This window comes from Anomaloglossus baeobatrachus, chromosome 1 (assembly GCF_048569485.1).
Source record: "Anomaloglossus baeobatrachus isolate aAnoBae1 chromosome 1, aAnoBae1.hap1, whole genome shotgun sequence".
Taxonomy (NCBI): domain Eukaryota; kingdom Metazoa; phylum Chordata; class Amphibia; order Anura; family Aromobatidae; genus Anomaloglossus; species Anomaloglossus baeobatrachus.
In genome coordinates this window covers 965,551,558-965,576,044 of record NC_134353.1, presented here as the reverse complement: position 1 = coordinate 965,576,044, position 24,487 = coordinate 965,551,558, and the positions used below count along the sequence as shown (strand labels likewise).

At 49.2% G+C, this 24,487-nt stretch overlaps 1 protein-coding gene across 2 annotated transcripts in view; it reads left to right on the top strand.

Annotated features, from left to right (window-relative positions):
* Positions 1–24,487, top strand: part of LOC142257889 (uncharacterized) — a 41,556-nt gene that overhangs the window by 3,104 nt on the left and 13,965 nt on the right. The window contains exons 2-7 of one of the 2 annotated variants that reach the window (XM_075330163.1): positions 803–883; positions 4,627–4,724; positions 4,808–4,886; positions 4,994–5,076; positions 14,683–15,096; positions 23,610–23,721. In XM_075330163.1, the coding sequence (XP_075186278.1) occupies positions 803–883; positions 4,627–4,724; positions 4,808–4,886; positions 4,994–5,076; positions 14,683–15,096; positions 23,610–23,721 (867 nt within the window). The remainder of the gene's footprint in view (positions 1–802; positions 884–4,626; positions 4,725–4,807; positions 4,887–4,993; positions 5,077–14,682; positions 15,097–23,609; positions 23,722–24,487) is intronic. The other variant, XM_075330173.1, reaches the window with a different exon arrangement.

The following is a 24,487-nucleotide window of genomic DNA, read 5'->3' as shown; positions in this document are numbered from 1 at the left end:
GCGGAGGCTCCTGTGTCCGGGCCGTTCCCCCCGCGCGGAGGCTCCTGTGTCCGGGCCGTTCCCCCCGCGCGGAGGCTCCTGTGTCCGGGCCGTTCCCCCGCGCGGAGGCTCCTGTGTCCGGGCCGTTCCCCCGCGCGGAGGCTCCTGTGCCCGGGCCGTTCCCCCGCGCGGAGGCTCCTGTGCCCGGGCCGCTCCCCCGCGCGGAGGCTCCTGTGTCCGGGCCGCTCCCCCGCGCGGAGGCTCCTGTGTCCGGGCCGCTCCCCCGCGCGGAGGCTCCTGTGTCCGGGCCGTTCCCCATTCATTGTCCACAGGACTGCTGGTGACGGGCGAGCGCTGAGCTCTGGTGTTTCCCGGCAGTCTCAGGCAGTGTGGAGCGTTGCAGTAAGACCCGGTCTCCTCCAGTCTGGACTCTGCAGCCGCCTTCTCTGGATTTTCCTCTGATCTGCAGCGATCAGTACATTATTCCCCATGAATTAGATTCTTTGGGGATAATTTGATGTTTGTTGTTTGTTTTGGGAATCAACTTAAAAAAAAAATAAAACAGTCACCATCTTTTATCTGTAACCCCGACCCTCACTTGTTCCCCGGTGCTGCCCCGATCCGGTCTTCAGTTTGACCCTCTTCTGGCATCTGTGGGGTCTCCATTTGTGATTAGACTGCACGATGTCCTGACGTGAAGCCAAGACCGGGCGAGACCTGTGTATTGTTAATTGCATGTGACCTCTCTGATCTGGGTGATGTCGGTGTCGTTGTTGTCAGGTTCCTATAAGGTGTCAGGACGATTCTGTCTTTCTCTCCACAGAGGAGTGGGAGGATCTGGAAGGACACAAGGAGCGGTACGAGGAGGTGATGATGGGGGAGCAGCGGCCGATCACAGCACAAGGTGAGAAGTGACACATATGTATAATATAGGAAGAGGAGGTCACCCGGAGACTCCGGACCTCCACGGCTCGGGGGGGACGACCTGCACCATCAGTGCTGGAAGATGGAGACATCCTGGTGTAAACTGGGTCTGAGCTCCTCCGCTCCTTGCACTTTACCCGTGACATGCTGTGATCCCCGCTGATAGACTGTTCTCTGCCTTCAGACTTCTCCCCTTTCTTCCTTCTGCGGCCGCTTCGTCAGCTTGGTAACGCTCTCACATCTATGTCTCCTCCCCTGTCCTCTGGAGGTGTGTGTGTGTGTGTGTGTGTGTTTGTGTTTCTTTGCAATAAAAGACAAAAGAGCACCCTCTTTCACTCCTTTATTAATCCCAAAACTACCCTTGAAGGTCCGATGTAATCTACACGAGGTCCCACGATGATCCTGGCTTGGCTACATCTAAAGTGACAACGAGTGGCCATAGAACATGACCGCACGCTATAACTTCAGGTAGCTACTGTCTGAGCCACAGCGATGAGTGGTGATGTCACTCAGGTTAGTTGCAGTCACAGCTGGAGATTCCCACAGGTCTCCACCTGTGTCCGCAGGTAACTTCACCTCTGGGGACCTGAGGTGAGATCATGGAGTTTAATTAAGTCACCTCAGGTCGTTACCTGCAAGTCAGAGGTGGAGGACTGTGGAAACCTCCAGCTGTGATGTGATCGCTGTGACTCATTCTCTGCCTGAAGCTCACAGCGAGCAATCATGTTCTATGGCCGCTTGCTGTCACTTCAGATGTAGCAGAGCCGTGATCATCGTGGGACCTCATGTGGATTACGTCAGACCTTGAGTGGAATTTATGGGGTTAATAAAGGGGTGAAAGAGTGCTCTTTTGTCTTTTATTTCAAATAAAAATTTTTTCGCTGTGAGCGTTTTTCTTTTAACTTACAGACTATTAATGAGGGGGTCTCATAGACCTCTACCATTAGTAATCTAGCACTTTGTGACAGCCAGGGCAATCAGGAAGAGTCGGGTAAAGTTCCGGGATTGTCACATCTAAAGGATGTGTCAATCCTGGGCAGCTGCAGGCTACTATTTTTAGGCTGGGGGGGCTCAATAACTATGGGGTCTCCCCAGGCTGAGAATACCAGCCCCCAGCTGTTGGGCTTTATCTTCGCTAGGCATCAAAATTGGGGGAAACCACAAGCTGGATTTTAAACCTTTTTATATATTTAAATAAAAAAAAAAGCAAGAATAAAAAAGAGGTAATATGATATCGGTAGAGAAGACAGACAGAGACAGACAGAGAAAGAGACAGACAGACACAGACAGGGAAAAAGACAGGCACAGACAGACAGGGAAAGAGAGAGAGGGAGACAGAGACAGACACAGACAGACTGAGTGACAGACAGACTGAGTGACAGACAGACTGAGTGACAGACAGACTGAGTGACAGACAGACTGAGTGACAGACAGACTGAGTGACAGACAGACTGTGAGACAGCCAGAGACTGTGAGACAGCCAGAGACTGTGAGACAGCCAGAGACTGTGAGACAGCCAGAGACTGTGAGACAGCCAGAGACTGAGAGACAGCCAGAGACTGAGAGACAGACTGAGAGACAGACTGAGAGACAGACTGAGAGACAGACTGAGAGACAGACTGAGAGACAGACTGAGAGACAGACTGAGAGACAGACTGAGAGACAGACTGAGACTGAGAGACTGAGACTGAGAGACAGACTGAGACTGAGAGACAGACTGAGACAGAGACTGAGAGACAGACAGAGACTGAGAGACAGCCAGAGACTGTGAGACAGCCAGAGACTGTGAGACAGCCAGAGACTGTGAGACAGCCAGAGACTGTGAGACAGACTGTGAGACAGACTGTGAGACAGACTGTGAGACAGACTGTGAGACAGACTGAGAGACAGACTGAGAGACAGACTGAGAGACAGACTGAGAGACAGACTGAGAGACAGACTGAGACTGAGAGACAGACTGAGACTGAGAGACAGACAGAGACAGAGACTGAGAGACAGACAGAGACTGAGAGACAGACAGAGACTGAGAGACAGACAGAGACTGAGAGACAGACAGAGACTGAGAGACAGACAGAGACTGAGAGACAGACAGAGACTGAGAGACAGAGACTGAGAGACAGAGACTGAGAGACAGAGAGAGAGACAGAGACTGAGAGACAGAGACTGAGAGACAGAGACTGAGAGACAGACTGAGACTGAGAGACAGACTGAGACTGAGAGACAGACTGAGACTGAGAGACAGACTGAGACTGAGAGACAGACTGAGACTGAGAGACAGACTGAGACTGAGAGACAGACTGAGACTGAGAGACAGACTGAGACTGAGAGACAGACTGAGAGACTGAGAGACAGACTGAGAGACTGAGAGACAGACTGAGAGACTGAGAGACAGACTGAGAGACAGACTGAGAGACTGAGAGAGAGACTGAGAGACAGACAGAGACAGACTGACTGATAGACAGAGACAGACTGACTGATAGACAGACGGGGAAAGAGACTCAGAGATAGATGGCCACTTCATGGCCTCTCCTACTAACACTCTCGCTGCTTCTCCTCACTGCTGGAGATATCTCTCCTAATCCTGGTTTTCCTCACCACATCCCCATTGTCACATCTAACTGCCATCCACACTCTAACACAAATTTCCACAACCCTTCTAACCTCATACCCATCCACCCGGCCCCCGCTCCCCCAGTCCCACTAACAGGAGCTCTATGGAACGCTCGCTCTGTCTGCAATAAACTTTCCTATATCCATAATCTTGTCATCACTAATAAACTTTCCTTCCTTGGCATCACAGAAACCTGGCTCACCACCTCTGACACTGCCTCTCCTGGCTCCCCCCCTCTGACACTGCCTCTCCTGGCTCCCCCCCTCTGACACTGCCTCTCCTGGCTCACCCCCTCTGACACTGCCTCTCCTGGCTCACCCCCTCTGACACTGCCTCTCCTGGCTCACCCCCTCTGACACTGCCTCTCCTGGCTCACCCCCTCTGACACTGCCTCTCCTGGCTCACCCCCTCTGACACTGCCTCTCCTGCTGCACTTTCTTATGGTGGTCTCCAACTCTCTCACCCCCCCCCCCCAGTAACAAGCAAGGTGGAGGAGTTGGTTTGCTCCTGTCCGACCAATGCTCCTTTACACAAGGCATACAGTTCCTCTTATTTGATACACAGCCAAGAGAAGCGCACGGACGAGGGCTGCAGCCTGTAGCTGTATGCTTTTATCATTGTTGTACTGGAAAGTCAAATTCATGTTCAGCTTTTTAACAGAGGCCTGAAGGGTTTGTTTGTTTTTTGTTTTTTTTTCAGTATTGACTGATATTCAGAGTTGTTGACTAAAGTCCCAGTTCAAATTGCTAAAAAACAGTCCTAAATTGTAATGCTGCCTCCAGCATGCATATGAGGAATACAGGCGAGTGTTGTCACATACAGTACTTAGCCAGTACTTGTCAGAAATTCATGCAGCTCCTTTAATGTTGCTGTTGACTTGCTAGCAGCCTCTAGGACCAGTTTTCTTTGTTCTGTTTTTGTTTTGTTTTTCATCAATTTTTAGGGACATCCCGCTGTGCCATTGTGCCAAATTTAAGTCCCTTATTCATGACGTCTTTTACAGGAGAAAAACTTGGCATTTTAACAGGGGTGTGAAGACTTTTTGACAGCTTCCACTTTACAACTGTAGATATATGGGCGTCGTGTAATTGGTCACTGTGTGTTTCCTACAGATGGACTCATGGAAAGAATTCCCCCAGAGAGATGTCCCCGTCCTCTGTGTCCCCAGGACTGTCCAGAGGAGAAGCACAATGTCCCGGAGACTCCTCAGGTAGATGGCGCTGACGTCTCCACAACATCTGACCATAAAGTGATTGCACCGGAGCTCGATTTACATTTTTCTTGTCTTTTTAGGGTGTAGATCTGATGGATATTAAGGTTGTGGTTATAGGTGAAGCAGAAGAGGCGATGGATTTTTGGACCAATTCGCAGGGTAAGGAGGGGAGATGGTCATGTCTGTTCTGTGGTCACTTACTATTACTCCCATCATGTCCTCAATCACATGACACAATCTGTTCCATCACTGTGTGTCTCCTACAGATGGACTCATTGGAAGAAATCCCCCAGAGAGATGTCTCCAGGACTGTCCAGAGGAGAAGCACAATGCCCCGGAGACTCCTCAGGTAGATGGCGCTGAGCCCTGGGGAGGAGACATTTCTGTTCCTGCGATGGTAGAGTCTGACGGTTTCTTACCTTGATCAGTTAGGTCTTTCTGGCCTCATCTGAGACCCAGTATAGTCAGTTACTGGTGAGAAGAGCCGGTGTACCTTTCTAGCAGTGACCACATCCAGCAGAAGGAGCTGGGACGTTCTGTAGTATACGGCATCCGACAGAGAAATGCACAGAAATACAATGTTTACATTTGAAATGAATGTAGAAGACGGTGATTAGTTGTCCCATAGCTGCGTCCTCTGTATATATCCCATGAATGTGTGCAAGGATGGGATTTAAGAAAATCCTCACAATTGTGATGGTTTCAACGCCCAATTATCAATTCACCAGCTGGAAAAAAACAAGTCTGAATAGCAATAGTGGAATTACTGGTGATCTGTATTTTAACCCCTTCAGCCCCCGGGCACTTTCCGTTTTTGCGTTTTTGTTTTTTGCTCCTTTTCTTCCGAGAGCCGTAACTTTTTTATTTTTCCATCAATCTTGCCATATGAGGGCTTGTTTTTTGCGGGACGAGTTGTACTTTTAAATGAAACCATAAGTTTTACCATATAGTGTACTGGAAAACGGCAAAAAAAATCCAAGTGCGGAAAAATTGCAAAAAAAGTGGGATTGTACAATAGTTTTTGGGATATTTTATTCACCGTGTTCACTATGTGGTAAAACTGATGTGTGGGTGTGATGCCTCAGGTCGGTGCGAGTTTATAGACACCAAACATGTATAGGTTTACTTGTATCTAAGGGGTTAAAAAAAATTCACAAGCTTGTCCGAAAAACGTGGCGCACGTTTTGCGCCATTTTCCAAAACCCGTAGCGTTCTCATTTTTCAGGATCTGAGGCTCAGTGATGGCTTATTTTTTGCGTCTCGACCTGACGTTCTTAACGGTACCATTTTTGCGCAGATGCTACATTTTGATCGCCAGTTATTGCATTTTGCGCAAAATTTGCGGCGACCAAAAAACGTAATTTTGGCGTTTGGAATTTTTTTGCCGCTACGCCGTTTACTGATCAGATTCATTGATTTTATATTTTGATAGATCGGGCATTTCTGAACGTGGCGATACCAAATATGTGTGTATTTTTTATTTTTTTAACCCTTTAATTTTCAATGGGGTGAAAGGGGGGTGATTTGAACTTTTAGGTTTTTTTATTTTTTTTTAATTTTTTAAAACTTTTTTTTTTACTTTTTTTTTTTATTTTACTAGTCCCCCTTGGGGGCTATTGCGATCAGCAATCCGATTGCTCTGCACTATCTGCAGATCTCAGCTACAGAGCTGAGAACTACAGATTTGCTGCTTCACTTTCAATGCCGGCTGTATTCCGGCATTGAGAGGAAGTGACTCATGTTAGCCACAGGCGTCATCACATGACCCTGTGCTACCATGGCAACCGCCGAAAGTCACGTGATCATGTCACGTGACTTCCGGCGGGGGCGGGGTAAGTCACTGTCATGGCGGCGCCCATATACATATCGCTGCCAAGACTTTGGCAGCGAAATGTAAGGGGTTAATGGCCGCAGGTGGAAGCGATTCCACCCGCGGCTAGCAGGCACACATATCAGCTGTTGATAACAGCTGATATGTGCGCGTCTCGCCGCCGCCCGCCGGCGGCAGGGGGCGGGGCTTACCGGGACACGATCCATGACGTATCTAGTACGTCATGGGTCGTTAAGGGGTTAACCCTACAGTGTCACAAGGATACCATAACAGAAAGGGGCCCTCCTATTTCTGGATGTCAGGTGTTTGCAGCACAGGGCTTGATTTTTCACTATACAAACAAGTATACGCAAATATAAACAAAATGGGAATGTCCGACCATCATACCGCTCAGGAAGGAGATGGGTTATGTGTACCAGAGATGAACGTGCTTTGGTTAGACATGTGCAGATCAACCCAAGAACAAAACCAAAAGACCTTGTGAAGATGCTGGCGGAAGCTGGTAACATTGTGTCATTATCCACAGTGATACAAGTACTGTATCAACATGGGCTGAAAGGTCACTCTCCCAGGAAGAAGCCATTACTCCAAAAGAAACAGAAAAAAGCCAGATTAATGTTTGTAAATGCACACAGGAACAAAGCGCTTAATTTTAGGAGACGTCCTGTGGTCTGATGAAACTAAAGTTGAACCATTTGGCCATAATGACCATCGTTAGGTTTGGAGGAAAAAGGGAGAAACTTTGAAGCCTAAGAACACCATCCCAACTGTGAAACACTGGGGCAGCATCATGGTGTGGGGTTGTTTTGCTGCAGGAGGGACTGGTGACTTCACAAAATAGATTGCATTATGAGGAGAGAAGATTATGTGACAATACTGAAGAACATCTCAAGACATCAGCCAGGAACTTACAGCTTGGGCAGAAATGGGTCTAACAAATAGACAATGACCCGAAACATACTGCCAAACTGGTTACAAAGTGGCTTAAGGATAACAAAGTCAATGTTTTGGAGTGGCCATCACAAAGCCCTGATCTCAATTTGATGAAAAATGTATGGACAAAGCTGAAAAGGCCGGTGCGAGCGGCGACCTCCAAACATGGCTCAGTTACACCAGATCTGTCATAAGGAATCGGCCAAAATTCCACCAACCATTGTAAGAAGCTTTTGGAAGGATCCAAAACGTGTTCCCCAAGTCACACAGTGTAAGGGCAATGCCACCAAATACTAATGACAGGGAGGAAACGTCACTGTGCAGAAAGGAAGAAAAATGCCTGAAAACATATTCTCTCTCTCTCTTTCTCTCTCAATCTCTCTCTCAATCTCTCTCTCGATCTCGATCTCTCTCTCGATCTCTCTATATCTCTCTCTCTATCTCTCTCTCTCGATCTCGATCTCTCTCTCTCGATCTCTCTCGATCTCTCTCTCTCGATCTCTCTCTCTCGATCTCTCTCACTCGATCTCTCTCGCTCGATCTCTCTCTCTCGATCTCTCTCTCTCGATCTCTCTCTCTCTCGATCTCTCTATATATCTCTCTATATATCTCTCTATATATCTCTCTATATATCTCTCTCGATCTCTCTATATATCTCTCTCGATCTCTCTATATCTCTCTCTCGATCTCTCTATATCTCTCTCTCGATCTCTCTCTCTCGATCTCTCTCTCTCTCGATCTCTCTATATATCTCTCTCAATCTCTCTATATCTCTCTCTCGATCTCTCTATATCGAATCTCTCTCGATCTCTCTCTCTCGATCTCTCTCTCTCGATCTCTCTCTCTCGATCTCTCTCTCTCGATCTCTCTCTCTCGATCTCGATCTCTCTCGATCTCTCTATATATCTCTCTCGATCTCTCTATATATCTCTCTCGATCTCTCTATATCTCTCTCTCGATCTCTCTCTATCTCTCTCTCTTGATCTTTCTATATCTCTCTCTCTCTCGATCTCTCTATATCTCTCTCTCGATCTCTCTCTCTCGATCTCTCTCTCTCGATCTCTCTCGATCTCTCTCGATCTCTCTATATCTCTCTCTCTTGATCTTTCTATATCTCTCTCTCAATCTCTCTCTCTTTCTCGATCTCTCTTGATCTCTCTCTCGATCTCTCTCTCGATCACTCTCACAATCTTGATCTCTCTCTCTCTCTGACTCTTGATCTCTCTCTCGATATCTCTCTCTTTCGATCTCTCTCTCTCTCTCGATATCTCTCGATCTCTCTCTCTCGATCCCTCTATATCTCTCTCAATCTCTCTCTCGATCATTCTCTCTCGATCTCTCTCGATCTCTCTCTCGATCTCTCTCTCTCTCTTGATCGCTCTCTCGATCTCTCTTGATCTCTCTCTATCTCTCTCTCGATCTCTCCCTCGATCTCTCTATATCTCTCTCTCGATCTCTCTATATCTCTCTCTCAATCTCTTGATCTCTCTCTCGATCTCTCTATATCTCTCTCTACATCTCTCTCTCGATCTCTCTATATCTTTCTCTTTATCTCTCTCTATCTCGATCTCTCTCGATCTCTCTATATCTCTCTCTCTCGATCTCCCTATATCTCTCTCGATCTCTCTATATCTCTCTCTCGATCTCTCTATATCTCTCTCTCGATCTCTCTATATCTCTCTCTCGATCTCTCTATATCTCTCTCTCGATCTCTCTTGATCTCTCTCTATCTCTCTCTCGATCTCTCCCTCGATCTCTCTATATCTCTCTCTCGATCTCTCTATATCTCTCTCTCGATCTCTCTATATCTCTCTCTCGATCTCTCTATATCTCTCTCTCGATCTCTCTATATCTCTCTCTACATCTCTCTCTCGATCTCTATATCTCTCTCTTGATCTCTCTCTATCTCGATCTCTCTCGATCTCTCTATATCTCTCTCTCTCGATCTCCCTATATCTCTCGATCTCTCTATATCTCTCTCTCGATCTCTCTATATCTCTCTCTATATCTCTCTCTACATCTATCTCTCGATCTCTCTATATCTCTCTATATCTCTCTCTTGATCTCTATCTCGATCTCTCTCGATCTCTCTATATCTCTTTCTACATCTCTCTCTCGATCTCTCTATATCTCTCTCTCGATCTCTCTATATCTCTCTCTCGATCTCTCTATATCTCTCTCTCGATCTCTCTATATCTCTCTCTCGATCTCTCTATATCTCTCTCTCGATCTCTCTATATCTCTCTCTCGATCTCTCTATATCTCTCTCTCGATCTCTCTATATCTCTCTCTCGATCTCTCTATATCTCTCTCTCGATCTCTCTCTCGATCTCACGGCTGATCCAACCACAGAAACATCTATGGATCCACACCTCGCATTGCAGAAGGGTTAATCAACCAGAGCTGCACTGAGCGTTCTGCTCATACTTATCCTTTCCAGAAAACCCTGTATAGTCTTAGACCAGCATTGCCAGAACAGTTAGAAGAGAGGACTTAGAGAACCTTGAGACATGGGAAAGTCCAACTACAAAGGGTGAGGACTCGCCTAGGAGTCCTTGGTCTCAAACTGGTGAAGAAAACCCCTTTCCCCTTTCCGCCCATGTTTCAACGTTCAGTTAGGCAGGTTTTTCAACAGATCTTTCTACCTCTCTTCCTAAGGGAACACAGTACCCTTAGTTTTTAGAAATGGCAGAAGTAAGTCTTTAGGGGGGACTGTTGAGGATAAAGAATTGAGTATCCAAAAATACTTAATTCAGCCATTTCATAGACTCAGTTATATAGTTCAGTAGATGTGAACTAACACACATATTTGTGAATGCTTTTGTTTCTTACTAACATGTATATATGTATATTGCATATTCAGTGTATTTTCCTTAAACTCAGTATATACTAGGATATATATGTATAGCTTGAATATGGCCACCATTTCCTGGTTTACACCCAAGACAGATGGACAAAGAGAAATTCCTGGATCCTAGACTGACCAATCAACGGAGAATATGTAGATCTCTCTACGTCATGAAGCCCTGACTTACGATACTTGATTGGACTAAAACTTTTGTTCACACCCCCTTACTGTTTGGTCTAGAGTCTCTTTCAAACAATAAAGAACACACTTGGTTAAGAGCCCGTCATGGAGATAGATGTAACTGACTTGCTGTGCAGTTATTTTTCATTCTCGTGTGCACCCATGACATTTTAATTAGAAGCAGCAGCAGCCGGATATCAAGAGATCCTTTGAGTCTCATCATCATCGTCATTCTGACCTTGACAATCTCTCTCTATATCTCTCTCTACATCGATCTCACTATATCTCTCTCTATATCTCTCTCTACATCGATCTCTCTATATCTCTCTATATCTCTCTCTTGATCTCTCTCTATCTCGATCTCTCTCGATCTCTCTATATCTCTCTCTCGATCTCTTTCAATCTCTCTCTTGAGAGAGAGAGCGAGAGAGAGAGAGAGCGGAGGGAAAAGCCTGCAGATGTCTGTATAGAGAGCGGAGGGAAAAGCCTGCAGATGTGTCTGTATAGAGAACGGAGGGAAAAGCCTGGAGATGTGTCTGTATAGAGAGCGGAGGGAAAAGCCTGCAGATGTGTCTGTATAGAGAGCGGAGGGAAAAGGCTGCAGATGTGTCTGTATGTATGTGTCTGCCCGTTGGTTATCAGACGGTGTCACCATCTATATATGTCATCAAATATGGGACTTTAAGAAGAGCTCTGCCGCAGTTAGCTAGGAGTTAGGGCACCACAGTGGCTCAGTGATTAGCGCTATGCAGTGGCTCAGTGGTTAGCACTGTACAGTGGCTCAGTGGTTAGCACTGTTGCTTTGCAGTTCTGTGGATTTGGATTTAAATTCCACTAAGGTCAACATCTGCACGGATTTTGTATGTTCTCTCCGTCTTTGGTGGGTTTCCTCCGGGTTCTCTGGTTGCCTCTCACACTCCAAAGACTGGCGAGATTTAGACTGTAATAATCGCTGTAAAGTGCTGTGAAATATGTTCACGCTATATGAGGGGCTGCTGATAAGTCTTTGGCTTTACCCAGAAAGAAATGAGATAGAATGATGAAACGTTACATTTCTTCCACACACTCTCCACTGATGACAACACACTTATTACATCGGTATTCCAAGTTCCGTAAGCCTAGCAAAAAGAAGGATTTCGGTTGTGCCTCACACCAGGCCTCCGTAGCAGCCATGGCATCAGAAATGGTGTGAAATTTGGTACCTTGTTTCTTCAGGTTTGGAAACAGATGATAGTCGGAGGCAGCTAGATCTGGTGAATAAGGTGGGGGTGGTCAATCAGCTGGAAGCCCGGCTCTGCCAGTTTTGCCGTGGTCGCTTGTCTAGTGTTAGCGGAGGCGTTGTGTTGCGAGAACTCGATTCCTTTGGACAGCTTGCCGCTGCCTTCAATTGGTCCAAAAGGTCAGTGTAATACCTGGCATTGATGATGGAATGAAGGGCATTGATCCCCCAATGTCTGCGACATATCACCATGAATATCCTTCTCGGACTTTCCTTGCAGAAACAAGAATTTTATCCCTCCTCTGCTCTCAGTTGCTGTGAATATTGCATTAGACTCCGCCATATTTTTTAACATTCGTTACCATAGAAACAAAAACTAGATCACAAAGCCAAAGACTTATCAGCAGCCTCTTGTATAAGCAATGCATAATAAATAATTTATAGCTTGACAAGATTGCAGTGCCGGTGTTTAGGCGAGCCATTCTTCATGCCCCGGCAGACATACATAATCTTCACATGTGCTCAGATGCGGCAGCAAACCCTGCTGGTGGTTCACAATCCACAAATCACCCACATATTGAAAATGTCACATGGGCGCTTGTTGGTGCTGCCCATGGTCAGGGTCCCGCTGACGGTGGGTGGGATTATCAGGAGACCTCTTTGGAGTAATGTCACCAGCTGAGGTTTACAAAGTTACTTTTTCTGCATCTGACGCTGTCAAGGTCGGGAATTTAGGGAAACCCGCAAATTGGGTTTTTCAGGGTCACAGAGACGGAGTTCAAATCGATCTGCGCACATGTATGTATAAGGAACAATAACCACACAGAGACGTGTCTCTATTCTTGAGAAGCTCAATGGTCTTCTGATCTGTATATGATAAAATACACACAGTTATTCAGTTCAACATTGTCCCTGATTGGTCAGAGATAAACAGAGTCCATATAGTACGTCATCAGCCTATTTCTGGCTTCCTAATACTAGTTTGAACCAGCTACTGAATACTTCTTTAATATTTTGCTGAGCAAGAGCGAGGAGTCAACCTCCCACATCTCACATCCCATATCTCACATGGTGAGAACTAAAGGCCGCTTTACACACAACGATATCGCTAGCGATCTCGTTAGCGATGTGACACGCCCAGATCGTTGCTACGTTGATAGGTCGTTTTGTAGCGGTCACACGAACCATTCTCACAAACGACGCTACATCGTTCAGCGATATATTGTTTGACCCAGGGCGGTCATGTGGACACCGTCACACAGCATTCCTCCCAACGATTCTGGCAATGACAAGGCATATAATTGACCCTAGCATACACTCTGATGTGTGATTGCCTCGCCCTCTACACGCCCCAACTTCCATACTGTCAGAATCTCCTCTGGTGTTCTGTTACGTGATTGGTTGTCTGTGAAATAAAGGCAGCATTTGCGGCTGCCCCGTGTGACGCAACCACCGATGCCGCACGTGTGATCTGTATTGTGTGTGTGGAATCCTTTACGCCTTTCTGTCTTCTCCAAGGTACCGTATTTTTCGGACTATAAGACGCACCGGACCATAAGATGCACCCTTGTTTTAGAGGAGGAAAATAGGAAAATAAAATTTTAAGCAAAAAATGTGGTCATGACACACTGTTATGGGGTGAGGATCTGCTGCTGACACTGTTATGGGGGTAATGTCCCCAAATTCTCTACTAAGGTACCCCATTCTGGTAATGATGCTCCTGCCTTGTATATGTACCCCATCCTGGTATATGCCCTTATCCTGCTATATACTGGCATCCTGCTATATACTCCCTTCGTGCTATATGCCCCCATCCTGGTATTTATTCCCATCCTGGTATATATTCCCATCCTGCTATATATTCCCATCCTGCTATATACCCCCATCCTGGTATATATTCCCATCCTGGTATATGTTCCCATCCTGGTTACATATTCCCATCCTCCTATATATCGCCATTCATCCTGCTATATACCCCATCCATCCTGTTATATACCCCATCCATCCTGCTATATGGCCCCATCCTGCTATATACCCCCATCCTGATAAATAACCCCATCCTGGTATATGGCATGTATTCTGTATCACACACACACAAAAAACAAAATGTTTGTACTCCCCTTTCTTCGCTCCATGCAGCATTGCTTCTCCCCCTGTCTGTGGCGGCAGCAGCGCCGCTGGAGTGTGGATCCGTCACCGGTCACTTCCCTGCAGCACCGCGATGTCCTCTCTGTGCCAGTCAGCTGACCTGCGTGACTAGCGGTGTGCACAGCGATGACGTCATCGCTGTGCTCACCACTCTCTACACAGATCAGCTGACCGGCACAGAGAGGAGGACATCGTGGTGCTGCAGTGGAACGGCGAGTATGCCGCACTGATTCACTGCACCCCGCGCTGATGATGATGCGCGGGGGGCAGTGAATACAGTCGCACATGATCACTCCAGGCTGTAGTTGCCAGGGGTGATCACGGCCGGCTGTTTACTATGCGTGCATCCCCCGCCCATCATCCCGCCCACCTGTAAGCGCCGGCTTCAGCGCTGAGAGATGATGGAAGGGATGATGGGCGTGCGTATGTTATGAGCGGGCCCATGTGGTCACGACAGGCGCTGCCACAGCCTGCTCGTACCCCCGATGACCCGCTCCACTGCAGCACCCTCATTCCCGGCCGCAGCCCTATATTCAGACCATTAGACGCACCCCCCACTTTCCCCCAACATTTGGGGGAAAAAAGTGCTTCTTATGGTCCGAAAAATCCGGTATGTTTTTTTTTAATGTTTTTTAGTTTAAAGTCTTATTACTTTCAGGCCCGTCATATGCACCATCTGTCAGGCTATGCTACCCCATTTGCCTGTTTGTTTTATTTAAAGTTTATGTTTACTGCGTGCTTCTGTTTAGCTTTTGTCTCTTTTTTTTTTTTTTTTTGTTTGTTTTACCTTTTACAGATGTCTGGGCCCCAAAATGAAGCATTCATAAGGGAGTTCATAGAAAAGTACCGGACACTGCCATGTTTGTGGAGGATGAAATCAGCCGAATACAGCAACAAGCTGCTAAAAAAAGAGGCATATGTGCAGCTTGTTGCTGTATATAACAAGCATTTCCCATATGAACCTGCTGATGAATCTGTCGTAAGAAAGAAAATACAAGCCCTCCGCACAGTATTTAAAAAAGAGCTGAATAAGGTAGAAGATTCCCAGAGGTCCGGGTCAGGCACGGCGGAAGTCTATGTACCGCGCCTATGGTACTATGACCTGCTTTTATTCACAAGGGACCAGGACATTCCTCGTCCCAGTACCAGCATGATGCCCCTACAGGACGAGGACCTTGATGATGATCCCCCGGAGTCTCTGGTTAAGGATGTAAGTACTGGTTTGTTTTTGGTTAATTTTAAATTGTTTAATTTCACTTGTCTTTGGATAATCACCTTTTGAAAATCAACCCTGTTGTGCCCCTTGTAAATGTAGCTAATGTCTCTAATAATGGCCTTCCAGTGCTGTTCACTATCGTGGTGGTCATATTTAAATCTGCTGCTTACATACATATAGTGCTGGCCAAAAGTATTGGCACCCCTGCGATTCTGTCAGATAATCCTCAGTTTCTTCCTGAAAATGATTGCAATCACAAATTCTTTGGTATTAATATCTTCATTTATTTTGCTTGCAATGACAAAACACAAAAGAGAATGAAACAAAAATCAAATCATTGATCATTTCACACAACTCCAAAATGGGCCAGACAAAAGTATTGGCACCCTTAGCCTAATACTTGGTTGCACAACCTTTAGCCAAAATAAACAACGAAACCGCTTCCGGTTCCATCTTACAATGCTCTGCTGGAATTTTAGACCATTCTTCTTTGGCAAACTGCTCCAGGTCCCTGACATTTGAAGGGGCCTTCTCCAAACAGCCATTGTGAGATCTCTCCACAGGTCTTCTATGGGGTTCAGGTCTGGACTCATTGCTGGCCACTTTAGTAGTCTCCAGTGCTTTCTCTCAAACCATTTTCTAGTGCTTTTTGAAGTGTGTTTTGGGTCATTGTCCTGCTAGAAGACCCATGACCTCTGAGGAAGACCCATCTTTCTCACACTGGGCCCTACATTATGCTGCAAAATTTGTTGGTAGTCTTCAGACATCATAATGCCATGCACACGGTCAAGCAGTCCAGTACCAGAGTCAGCAAAGCAACCCCAAAACATCAGGGAACCTCCGCCATGTTTGACTGTAAGCAGGGCTGTATTTTGCCTTCGTGCTGCCCTAGGCACTTTAAGTGGTCGCGCCCCTTAGTGACAACGTAACACTGAGTTTTCGCACACGACATCTGTTTAAGGCAGATCTACTCTGTAAAACACTTGAAAAAGTATCAATGAGAAACGAAGGGCACTAACCCCCAGCCCCCAATGGGGATCACCACGGGCACATCAAAACATAGCATGAGTATAAAATATTCCCACCACACCGTCCCCACTTATATACTGTGACTGTCACACTGCCCCTAATAAACTATACACTGCCCTCCCTTATAAATTATACCCACCACACCTTCCTCAATTATGAAATATGATCTGCACATTGACCTCACATCATGCTGCCCCCTCCTTACAATATCCCATGCATGCTGCCCCCTCCTCACAATGTCCCATGCATGCTGCCCCCTCCTCACAATGTCCCATGCATGCTGCCCCCTCCTCCCAATGTCCCATGCATGCTGCCCCTTCCTCACAGTGTCCCATGCATGCTGCCCCCTCCTCACAATGTCCCATGCTTGCTGCCCCCTCCTCACAGTGTCCCATGCATGCTGCCCCCTCCTCACAATGTCCCATGCATGCTGCCCCATCCTCCCAATGTCCCATGCATGCTGCCCTCTCCTCACAGTGTCCCATGCATGCTGCCCCCTCCTCCCAATGTCCCATGCATGCTGCTCCCTCCTCACAGTTTCCCATGCATGCTGTTCCCTCCTCACAATGTCCCATGCATGCTGCTCCCTCCTCACAATGTCCCATGCGTGCTGCCCCCTCCTCACAATGTCCCATGCGTGCTGCCCCCTCCTCACAATGTCCCATGCATGCTGCCCCCTCCTCACAATGTCCCATACATACTTCCCCTCCTCACAATGTCCCATGCATGCTTCCCCGTCCTCATAATGTCCCATGCATGCTGCCCCCTCCTCACAATGTCCCATGCATGCTGCTCCTTCCTCATAGTTTCCCATGCATGCTGCCCCCTCCTCACAATGTCCCATGCATGCTGCTCCCTCCTCACAGTTTCCCATGCATGCTGTTCCCTCCTCACAATGTCCCATGCATGCTGCTCCCTCCTCACAGTTTCCCATGCATGCTGTTCCCTCCTCACAATGTCCCATGCATGCTGCCCCTCTCCATGAGCTCCTAATACTGCCTTCCTCTTTTTCATAATGACACCTCCATGCTGCCCCATTCATCATACTAAGACCACCACACTAACGCTTATGCTGAGACACCCCTCCCACACACACACACACACACACACACACACACACACACACACACACACACTACCCCACTCTTGATATTGACTCCCCTACATTCCTCCACTCCATACTGAGCCCACACATGCTGCCCCTTCTCCATAATGAGCTCCCAATGCTGCCCCCCTCTCATTCTGAGTCCTTACACTCCCCCGCCATCGATTTTGTCATTGCACTATCCCTCAACCCTTGTCCTCTGTCTCTAGGATTGGCCCCTCTCTCCCATTCACCCAGCAGCAGCCGCTCTCCCCCGCCTTCACCAGCAGCCTCTCCCTCAGCATCAACCTCTCTCCCCCAGCGTCCCCCAGCTTCAGCCTCTCTCTCCCCCAGTTTCCCCCAGCATCAGCCTCTCTCCCCCAGCTTTCCCCAGCATCAGCCTCTCTCCCCCAGCTTCCCCCAGCATCAGCCTCCCCCTCCCAGCCTCCCCCAGCATCAGCCTCCCCCAGCATCAGCCTCTCTCCTCCCAGCCTCCCCCAGCATCAGCCTCCCTCAGCATCAGCCTCCCTCCTCCCAGCCTCCCCCAGCATCAGCCTCCCCCCTCCCAGCCTCCCCCAGCAAAAGCCTCCCCCCTCCTAGCCTCCCCCAGCATCAGCCTCTCTCCTCCCAGCCTCCCCCAGCATCAGCCTCCCTCAGCATCAGCCTCTCTCCTCCGAGCCTCCCGCAGCATCAGCCTCTCCCAGCATCAGCCTCCCTCAACATCAGCCTCTTTCCTCCCAGCCTCCCCCAGCATCAGCCTCTCTCCTCCCAGCCTCCCTCAGCATCAGCCTCCCTCCTCCCAGCCTACCCCAGCATCAGCCTCTCTCCTCCCAGCCTCCCTCAGCATCAGCCTCCCTCATCCCAGCCTCCCCCAGCATCAGCCTCCCTCCTCCCAGCCTCCCCCAGCATCATCCTCCCCCAGCACCAGCCTCCCCCAGCATCAGCCTCCCTCCTCCCAGCCTCCCCCAGCATCAGCCTCCCCCCTCCTAGCCACCCCCAGCATCAGCCTCCCCCCTCCTAGCCGCCCCCAGCATCAGCCTCTCTCCTCCCAGCCTCCCCCAGCATCAGCCTCTCTCAGCATCAGCCTCTCTCCTCCGAGCCTCCCGCAGCATCAGCCTCTCTCCTCCCAGCCTCCCCCAGCATCAGCCTCTCTCCTCCCAGCCTCCCCCCTCCCAGCCTCCCTCCTCCCAGCCTCCCCCAGCATCAGCCTCCCTCCTCCCAGCCTCCCACAGCATCAGCCTCTCCCAGCACCAGCCTCTCTCCTCCCAGCCTCCCCCAGCATCAGCCTCTCTCCTCCCAAACTCTCCCAGCATTAGCCTCCCCCAGCATCAGCCTCTCTCCTCCCAGCCATCCCCTCTCTCCTCCCAGCCTCCCCCAGCATCAGCCTCTCTCCTCCCAGCCTCCCTCAGCATCAGCCTCCCTCCTCCTAGCCTCCCCCAGCATCAGCTTCTCTCCTCCCAGCCTCCCCCAGCATCAGCCTCTCTCCTCCCAACCTCCCCCAGCATCAGCCTCTCTCCTCCCAGCCTCCCCCAGCATCAGCCTCCCTCAGCATCAGCCTCCCTCCTCCCAGCCTCCCCCAGCGTCAGCCTCCCCCCATCCCAGCCTTCCGCAACATCAGCCTCCCCCCTCCCAGCCTCCCCCAGCATCATACTCTCTCCTCCCAGCCTCCCCCAGTATCAGCTTCTCTTCCCCCAAGTCTCCCCCAGTATCAGCCTCTCTCCTCCCACCCCATACGCAGATCTCCAGTCTGCATTAGAGACACCCCCATGCTCCTTATGAATCTTCAGCTCTGCGAGCACTTACCTGCTCCAGGGCCCGCCGTCATCTTCCTGGCTCACGTGAGTATCCTCTTCTGACACCGGCTTCCATCGCGGCGTCCTCTGCGGCGTCCTGCTGTGAGCTCTGCATGTGAAATCCACACAGCATTGGACGCAGCACAGAGGAAGGAGCTGATTGGCGCGCCTGTGACCCCGGAAGTGCAGGCGCCGGCAGTTCCGGGGTCAATCAGCTCTCTGTGCCCGGCCGCCGCAGTTTGTCTGCATTCGCGTCTTAATTGACGCGGATACAAATAAATAAAGGTGCGCCTCTCCCCCCTCCGAAAATACAGCGGATTTAATGAATGTGTAAAAAAAAAAAGTGCCTAATGGTAAATACGGCCCTGACTGTAGGGACCGTGTTCTTTTCTTTGAATGCCTCTTTTTTTTCCTGTAAACTCTATGTTGATGGCTTTTCCCAAAAAGCTCTACTTTTGTCTCATCTGACCAGAGAACATTCTTCTAAAACGCTTTAGGCTTTCTCAGGTAAGTTTTGGCAAACTCCAGCCTGGCTTTTTTATGTCTCGGGGTAAGAAGTGGGGACTTCCTGGGTATCCTACCATACAGTCCCTTTTCATTCAGACGCCGACGGATAGTACGGGGTGACACTGTTGTAATCTCGGACTGCAGGGCAGCTTGAACTTGTTTGGATGTTAAGGGGGCTTTACACGGTAGCGATATCGCTAGCAATTTGTAGCGATAACGAGCGTGTAAGTACCCGCCCCCGTCGCGCATGCGATTGTTTGTGATCGCTACCGTAGCGAACATTATCGCTACGGCAGCGTCACACATACCTGGTCGGCGGCGTCGCTGTGACTGCCGAACAATCCCTCCTTCAAGGGGGAGGGATGTTCGGCATCACAGCGACGTCACCGCAACGTCACTAAGCGGCCGGCCAATCAAAGCGGAGGGGCGGAGTTGAGCGGAACGTAACATCCTGCCCACCTTCTTCCTCATTCCTCTAACATCCCGTCCTTCCTTCCTCATTGTGGCCGGTGGCAGGTAAGGAGACGTTCCTCGCTCCTGCGGTGTCACACACAGTGATGTCTGCTGCCGCATGAGCGATGAACCACCTGGATAAACAACCCTTACTGATTTTTGAGTTTGGGACGAACTCTCCATGGTGAACGATTGTCACCATTTTTGAGGTCGCTTAAGGTCGCTGGTCAGTGTCACACGCTGCGATATCGTTAATGACGCCGGATGTGCGTCACTAAAGCCTGCTTTACACGAGACGATAGATTGTGCGATAGCAAAATCGATCGTACCCGCCCCCGTCGTTTTTGCGTCACGGGCAATTAGTTGCCCATGGCGCACAAACTCGTTTAACCCCGTCACACGTACTTACCTTCCGGACGACCTCGCTGTGGGCGACGAACGTCCACTTCCTGGAGTGGGCGGGGCGTTCGGCGTCACAGCGACGTCACGCGGCAGGCGGCCAATAGAAGCGGAGATGAGCGGGATGTAAACATCCTGCCCACCTCCTTCCTTCCACTAAGCCGGCGGGTGCCGTGGGAGGCAGGTAAAGCTGCTGTTCATTGTTCCCGTGGTGTCACATTTAGCAACGTGTGATGCCACGGAAACGATGAACAACCGCCGCCATTTTAATTAAACAATTTTATGAAACCTAGCGACGAGTATACGACTCACGATTTGTGAGCGATACTGCGTCACTAGGAGGTGTCACATGAAACCACGTCGTGCGGTATGCCGGATGTGCGTCACGAAAACCGTGACCCCAACGACATATCACACAATCTATCGTCTCGTGTAAAGCCCGCTTAACTTGACCCCACGACAAAACATTAACGATATCGTAGCGTGTAAAGCCCCCTTTAGTCGAGGTTCTTTTATCCACCAGCCGCACAATCTTGCATTGAAATCTCTCGTCAATTTTTCTTTTCCTTCCACATCTAGGGAGGTTAGCCACAGTGCCATGGGCTTTACACTTCTTGATGACACTGCGCACCGTAGACACAGGAACTTTCAGGTCTTTGGAGATGGACTTGTAGCCTTGAGATTGCTCATGCTTCCTCACAATTTGGATTCTCAAGTCCTCAGACAGTTCTTTGGTCTTCATTCTTTTCTCCATGCTCAATGTGGTGCACACAAGGACACAGGACAGAGGTTGAGTCAACTTTACTCCATGTCACCTGGCTGCAAGTGTGATTTATTATTGCCAACACCTGTTAGGTGCCACAGGTAAGTTACAGGCGCTGTTATTACACAAATTACAGAAGCATCACAGGATTATTCACACAGTGCCAATACTTTTGTCCACCCCCTCTTTATGTTTGGTGTGGAATTATATCCAATTTGGCTTTATGACAATTTTTATTTTTCTTTTTAATTGAAGACAAATTAAATGAAGATAATAAAACCAAATAATTTGTGATTGCAATCATTTTCAGGAAGGAACTGAGTATTATCTGACAGAATTGCAGGGGTGCCAATACTTTTGGCCAGCACTGTATCTGCCAAATCTTGTTTTTTTAAACCCTCTCACATATGGTTTCACTGCAGGGGTCTCCATGTGTGTGTTGCACCTTTAATCCCTTGCCCACACCCTGATGTATTTGCTCAATGTATGTAGTACCTGTTGTTTGGTAATATTCCACATATTTACCCATATATTTTATACCAACACGAACGAAGTCTGGAATCCATAACACAGGCCGGGCCCAGTGCTACGCCATCATTAACACCGGAAACAGGGGAGGTAGTACACAAAGCGGCTGGCCCCTCATCCATGCCAACGCGGCTGCTTGCCAGACGCCGAAGAAAATCTATCACCGCCTCAAGGTCCAGCTGGTTGGCCTGTGCCACTCAATACTAGAAAAACATAACCGGCCAGCAATAAGCGGATTCTCGCACTTCCTGGACGATGAGCTCCGGCAGATGAATGATTCACAAAGAGATCATGCCCAACGTGTGATTATTGATGTATTATGGGCGGGCAAAGCTGGGCTCTTGACAGCTACATCATCATTTGCTGTAGGGGAACAGGCAGGGCCATCTTCTGGCTCCCAACAGGACACTACCCATGTTTCCCCTCAAATTCCAACTAGCCTCCCAGTCCCTACCAATTTGCGAAGAGGCAGGTCTTCCCAGAGTAAAAAACAAAAATTGGGAAGTCAACAGGTGAATGGCGAATCACCCGAATCAGCTGAAGGGCCAAATTGATTTCTTGTTTATTTTTTTTTTATATTTTGTCTTTAAAAATGTATTTATAACCCAGCTGGGTATATTTTTTTTATATACCTTATGATTTGTGATAGTTATCATGTGATTAATTTTTTTTTTTGGTGTGAAAAATAGTTTGTGACTTCTTCATGTTTATAATAATGGTCACATGTATAAAAGGTATTTGTCACGTTACCCACTCACAAACACACGGATGGTCCACATTTTCTCCTTGCAGCGGATCATAGTGGCCTTTTTCTTGCTGGGCGCTTGTAATAAGATGTCTTGCTCTATGTTCCAATACATATCCCTTTTTTTTTTTTATCATCATCCCCTGTCCCGTGTCATTACTCTTGGCCACTGACACACCATGATGTAAGCTAACACCAGGCCGGCAGTGGTCCCCACATATGCATTTGTCCCTTTGTATTTCTTGTTTATTCAAAGGCAACTACATATCCCCCGTGAATTAGTTTCTTTGGGGATAATTTAATGTTTGTTGTTTGTTTTGGGAATCAACTTTACATTTTTTTTAAAAAAAAAGTCACCATCTTTTGTCTGTAACCTTGGCTCTCACCTGACCCTCTCTGCTGCCCCGATCCGGTCTTCAGTTTGACCCTCTTCTGGCATCTGTGGGGTCTCCATCTGTGATTAGACTGCACGTTGTCCTAACGTGAAGCCAAGACTGGGGAAGAGCAGGGCAGCCGGGGCAACACGTGAGGATCGGGGAAGAGCAGGGCAGCCGGGGCGACACGTGAGGACCGGGGAAGAGCCGGGCAGCCGGGACGACACGTGAGGACCGGGGAAGAGCAGGGCAGCCGGGGCAACACGTGAGGACCGGGGAAGAGCAGGGCAGCCGGGGCGACACGTGAGGATCGGGGAAGAGCAGGGCAGCCGGGGCAACACGTGAGGACCGGGGAAGAGCCGGGCAGCCGGGACGACACGTGAGGACCGGGGAAGAGCAGGGCAGCCGGGGCAACACGTGAGGACCGGGGAAGAGCCGGGCAGCCGGGGCGACACGTGAGGACCGGGGAAGAGCAGGGCAGCCGGGGCGACACATGAGGACCGGGGAAGAGCAGGGCAGCCGGGGCGACACGCGAGGACCGGGGAAGAGCAGGGCAGCCGGGGCGACACGCGAGGACCGGGGAAGAGCAGGGCAGCCGGGGCGAAACGCGAGGACCGGGGAAGAGCAGGGCAGCCGGGGCGAAACGCGAGGACCGGGGAAGAGCAGGGCAGCCGGGGCGACACGCGAGGACTGGGGAAGAGCAGGGCAGCCGGGACGACACGCGAGGACCGGGGAAGAGCAGGGCAGCCGGGGCGACACGCGAGGACTGGGGCGAGACCTGTGTATTGTTAATTGCATGTGACCTCTCTGATCTGGGTGTCATTGTTGTCAGGTTCCTATAAGGTGTCAGGACGATTCTGTATTTCTCTCCACGGAGGAGTGTGAGTATCTGGAAGGACACAAGGAGGTGATGATGGAGGAGCAGCGGCCGGTCACAGCACAAGGTGAGAAGTGACACATATGTATAATAGAGGAAGAGGAGGTCACCCGGATACTCCGGACCTCCACGGCTCGGGGGACGACCTGCACCATCAGTGCTGGAAGCTGGAGACATCCTGGTGTAAACTGGGTCCGAGCTCCTCCGCTCCTTGCACTTTACCCGTTACATGCTCTGATCACCGCTGATAGACTGTTCTCTGCCTTTAGACTTCTCCCCGTTCTTCCCCCTGCGGCCGCCTCGTCAGCTTGGTAACGCTCTCATATCTGTGTCTCCTCCCCTGTCCTCTGGAGGTGTGTGTGTGTGTGTGTGTGTGTGTGTGTGTGTGTGTGTGTAAAGGATTTTTTTAGTGTTTGTGTTTTTTTGCAATAAAAGAAAAAAGAGGTCCCACGACGATCCTGGCTCTGCTACATCTAAAGTGACAACGAGTGGCCATAGAACATGACCGCACTCTGTAAGTTCAGGTAGCTACTGTCTGAGCCAAAGCGATGAGTGGTGATGTCACTCAGGTTAATTGCGGTCACAGCTGGAGATTCCCACAGGTCTCCACCTGTGTCCGCAGGTAACTTCACCTCAGGGGACCTGAGGTGAGATCACGGAGTTTAATGAAGTCCCCTCAGGTCGTTACCTGCAAGTCACAGGTGGAGGACTGTGGAAACCTCCAGCTGTGACTCATTCTCTGCCTGAAGCTCACAGCGAGCGATCATGTTCTATGGCCGCTTGCTGGCACTTCAGATGTAGCAGAGCCGTGATCATCGTGGGACCTCATGTGG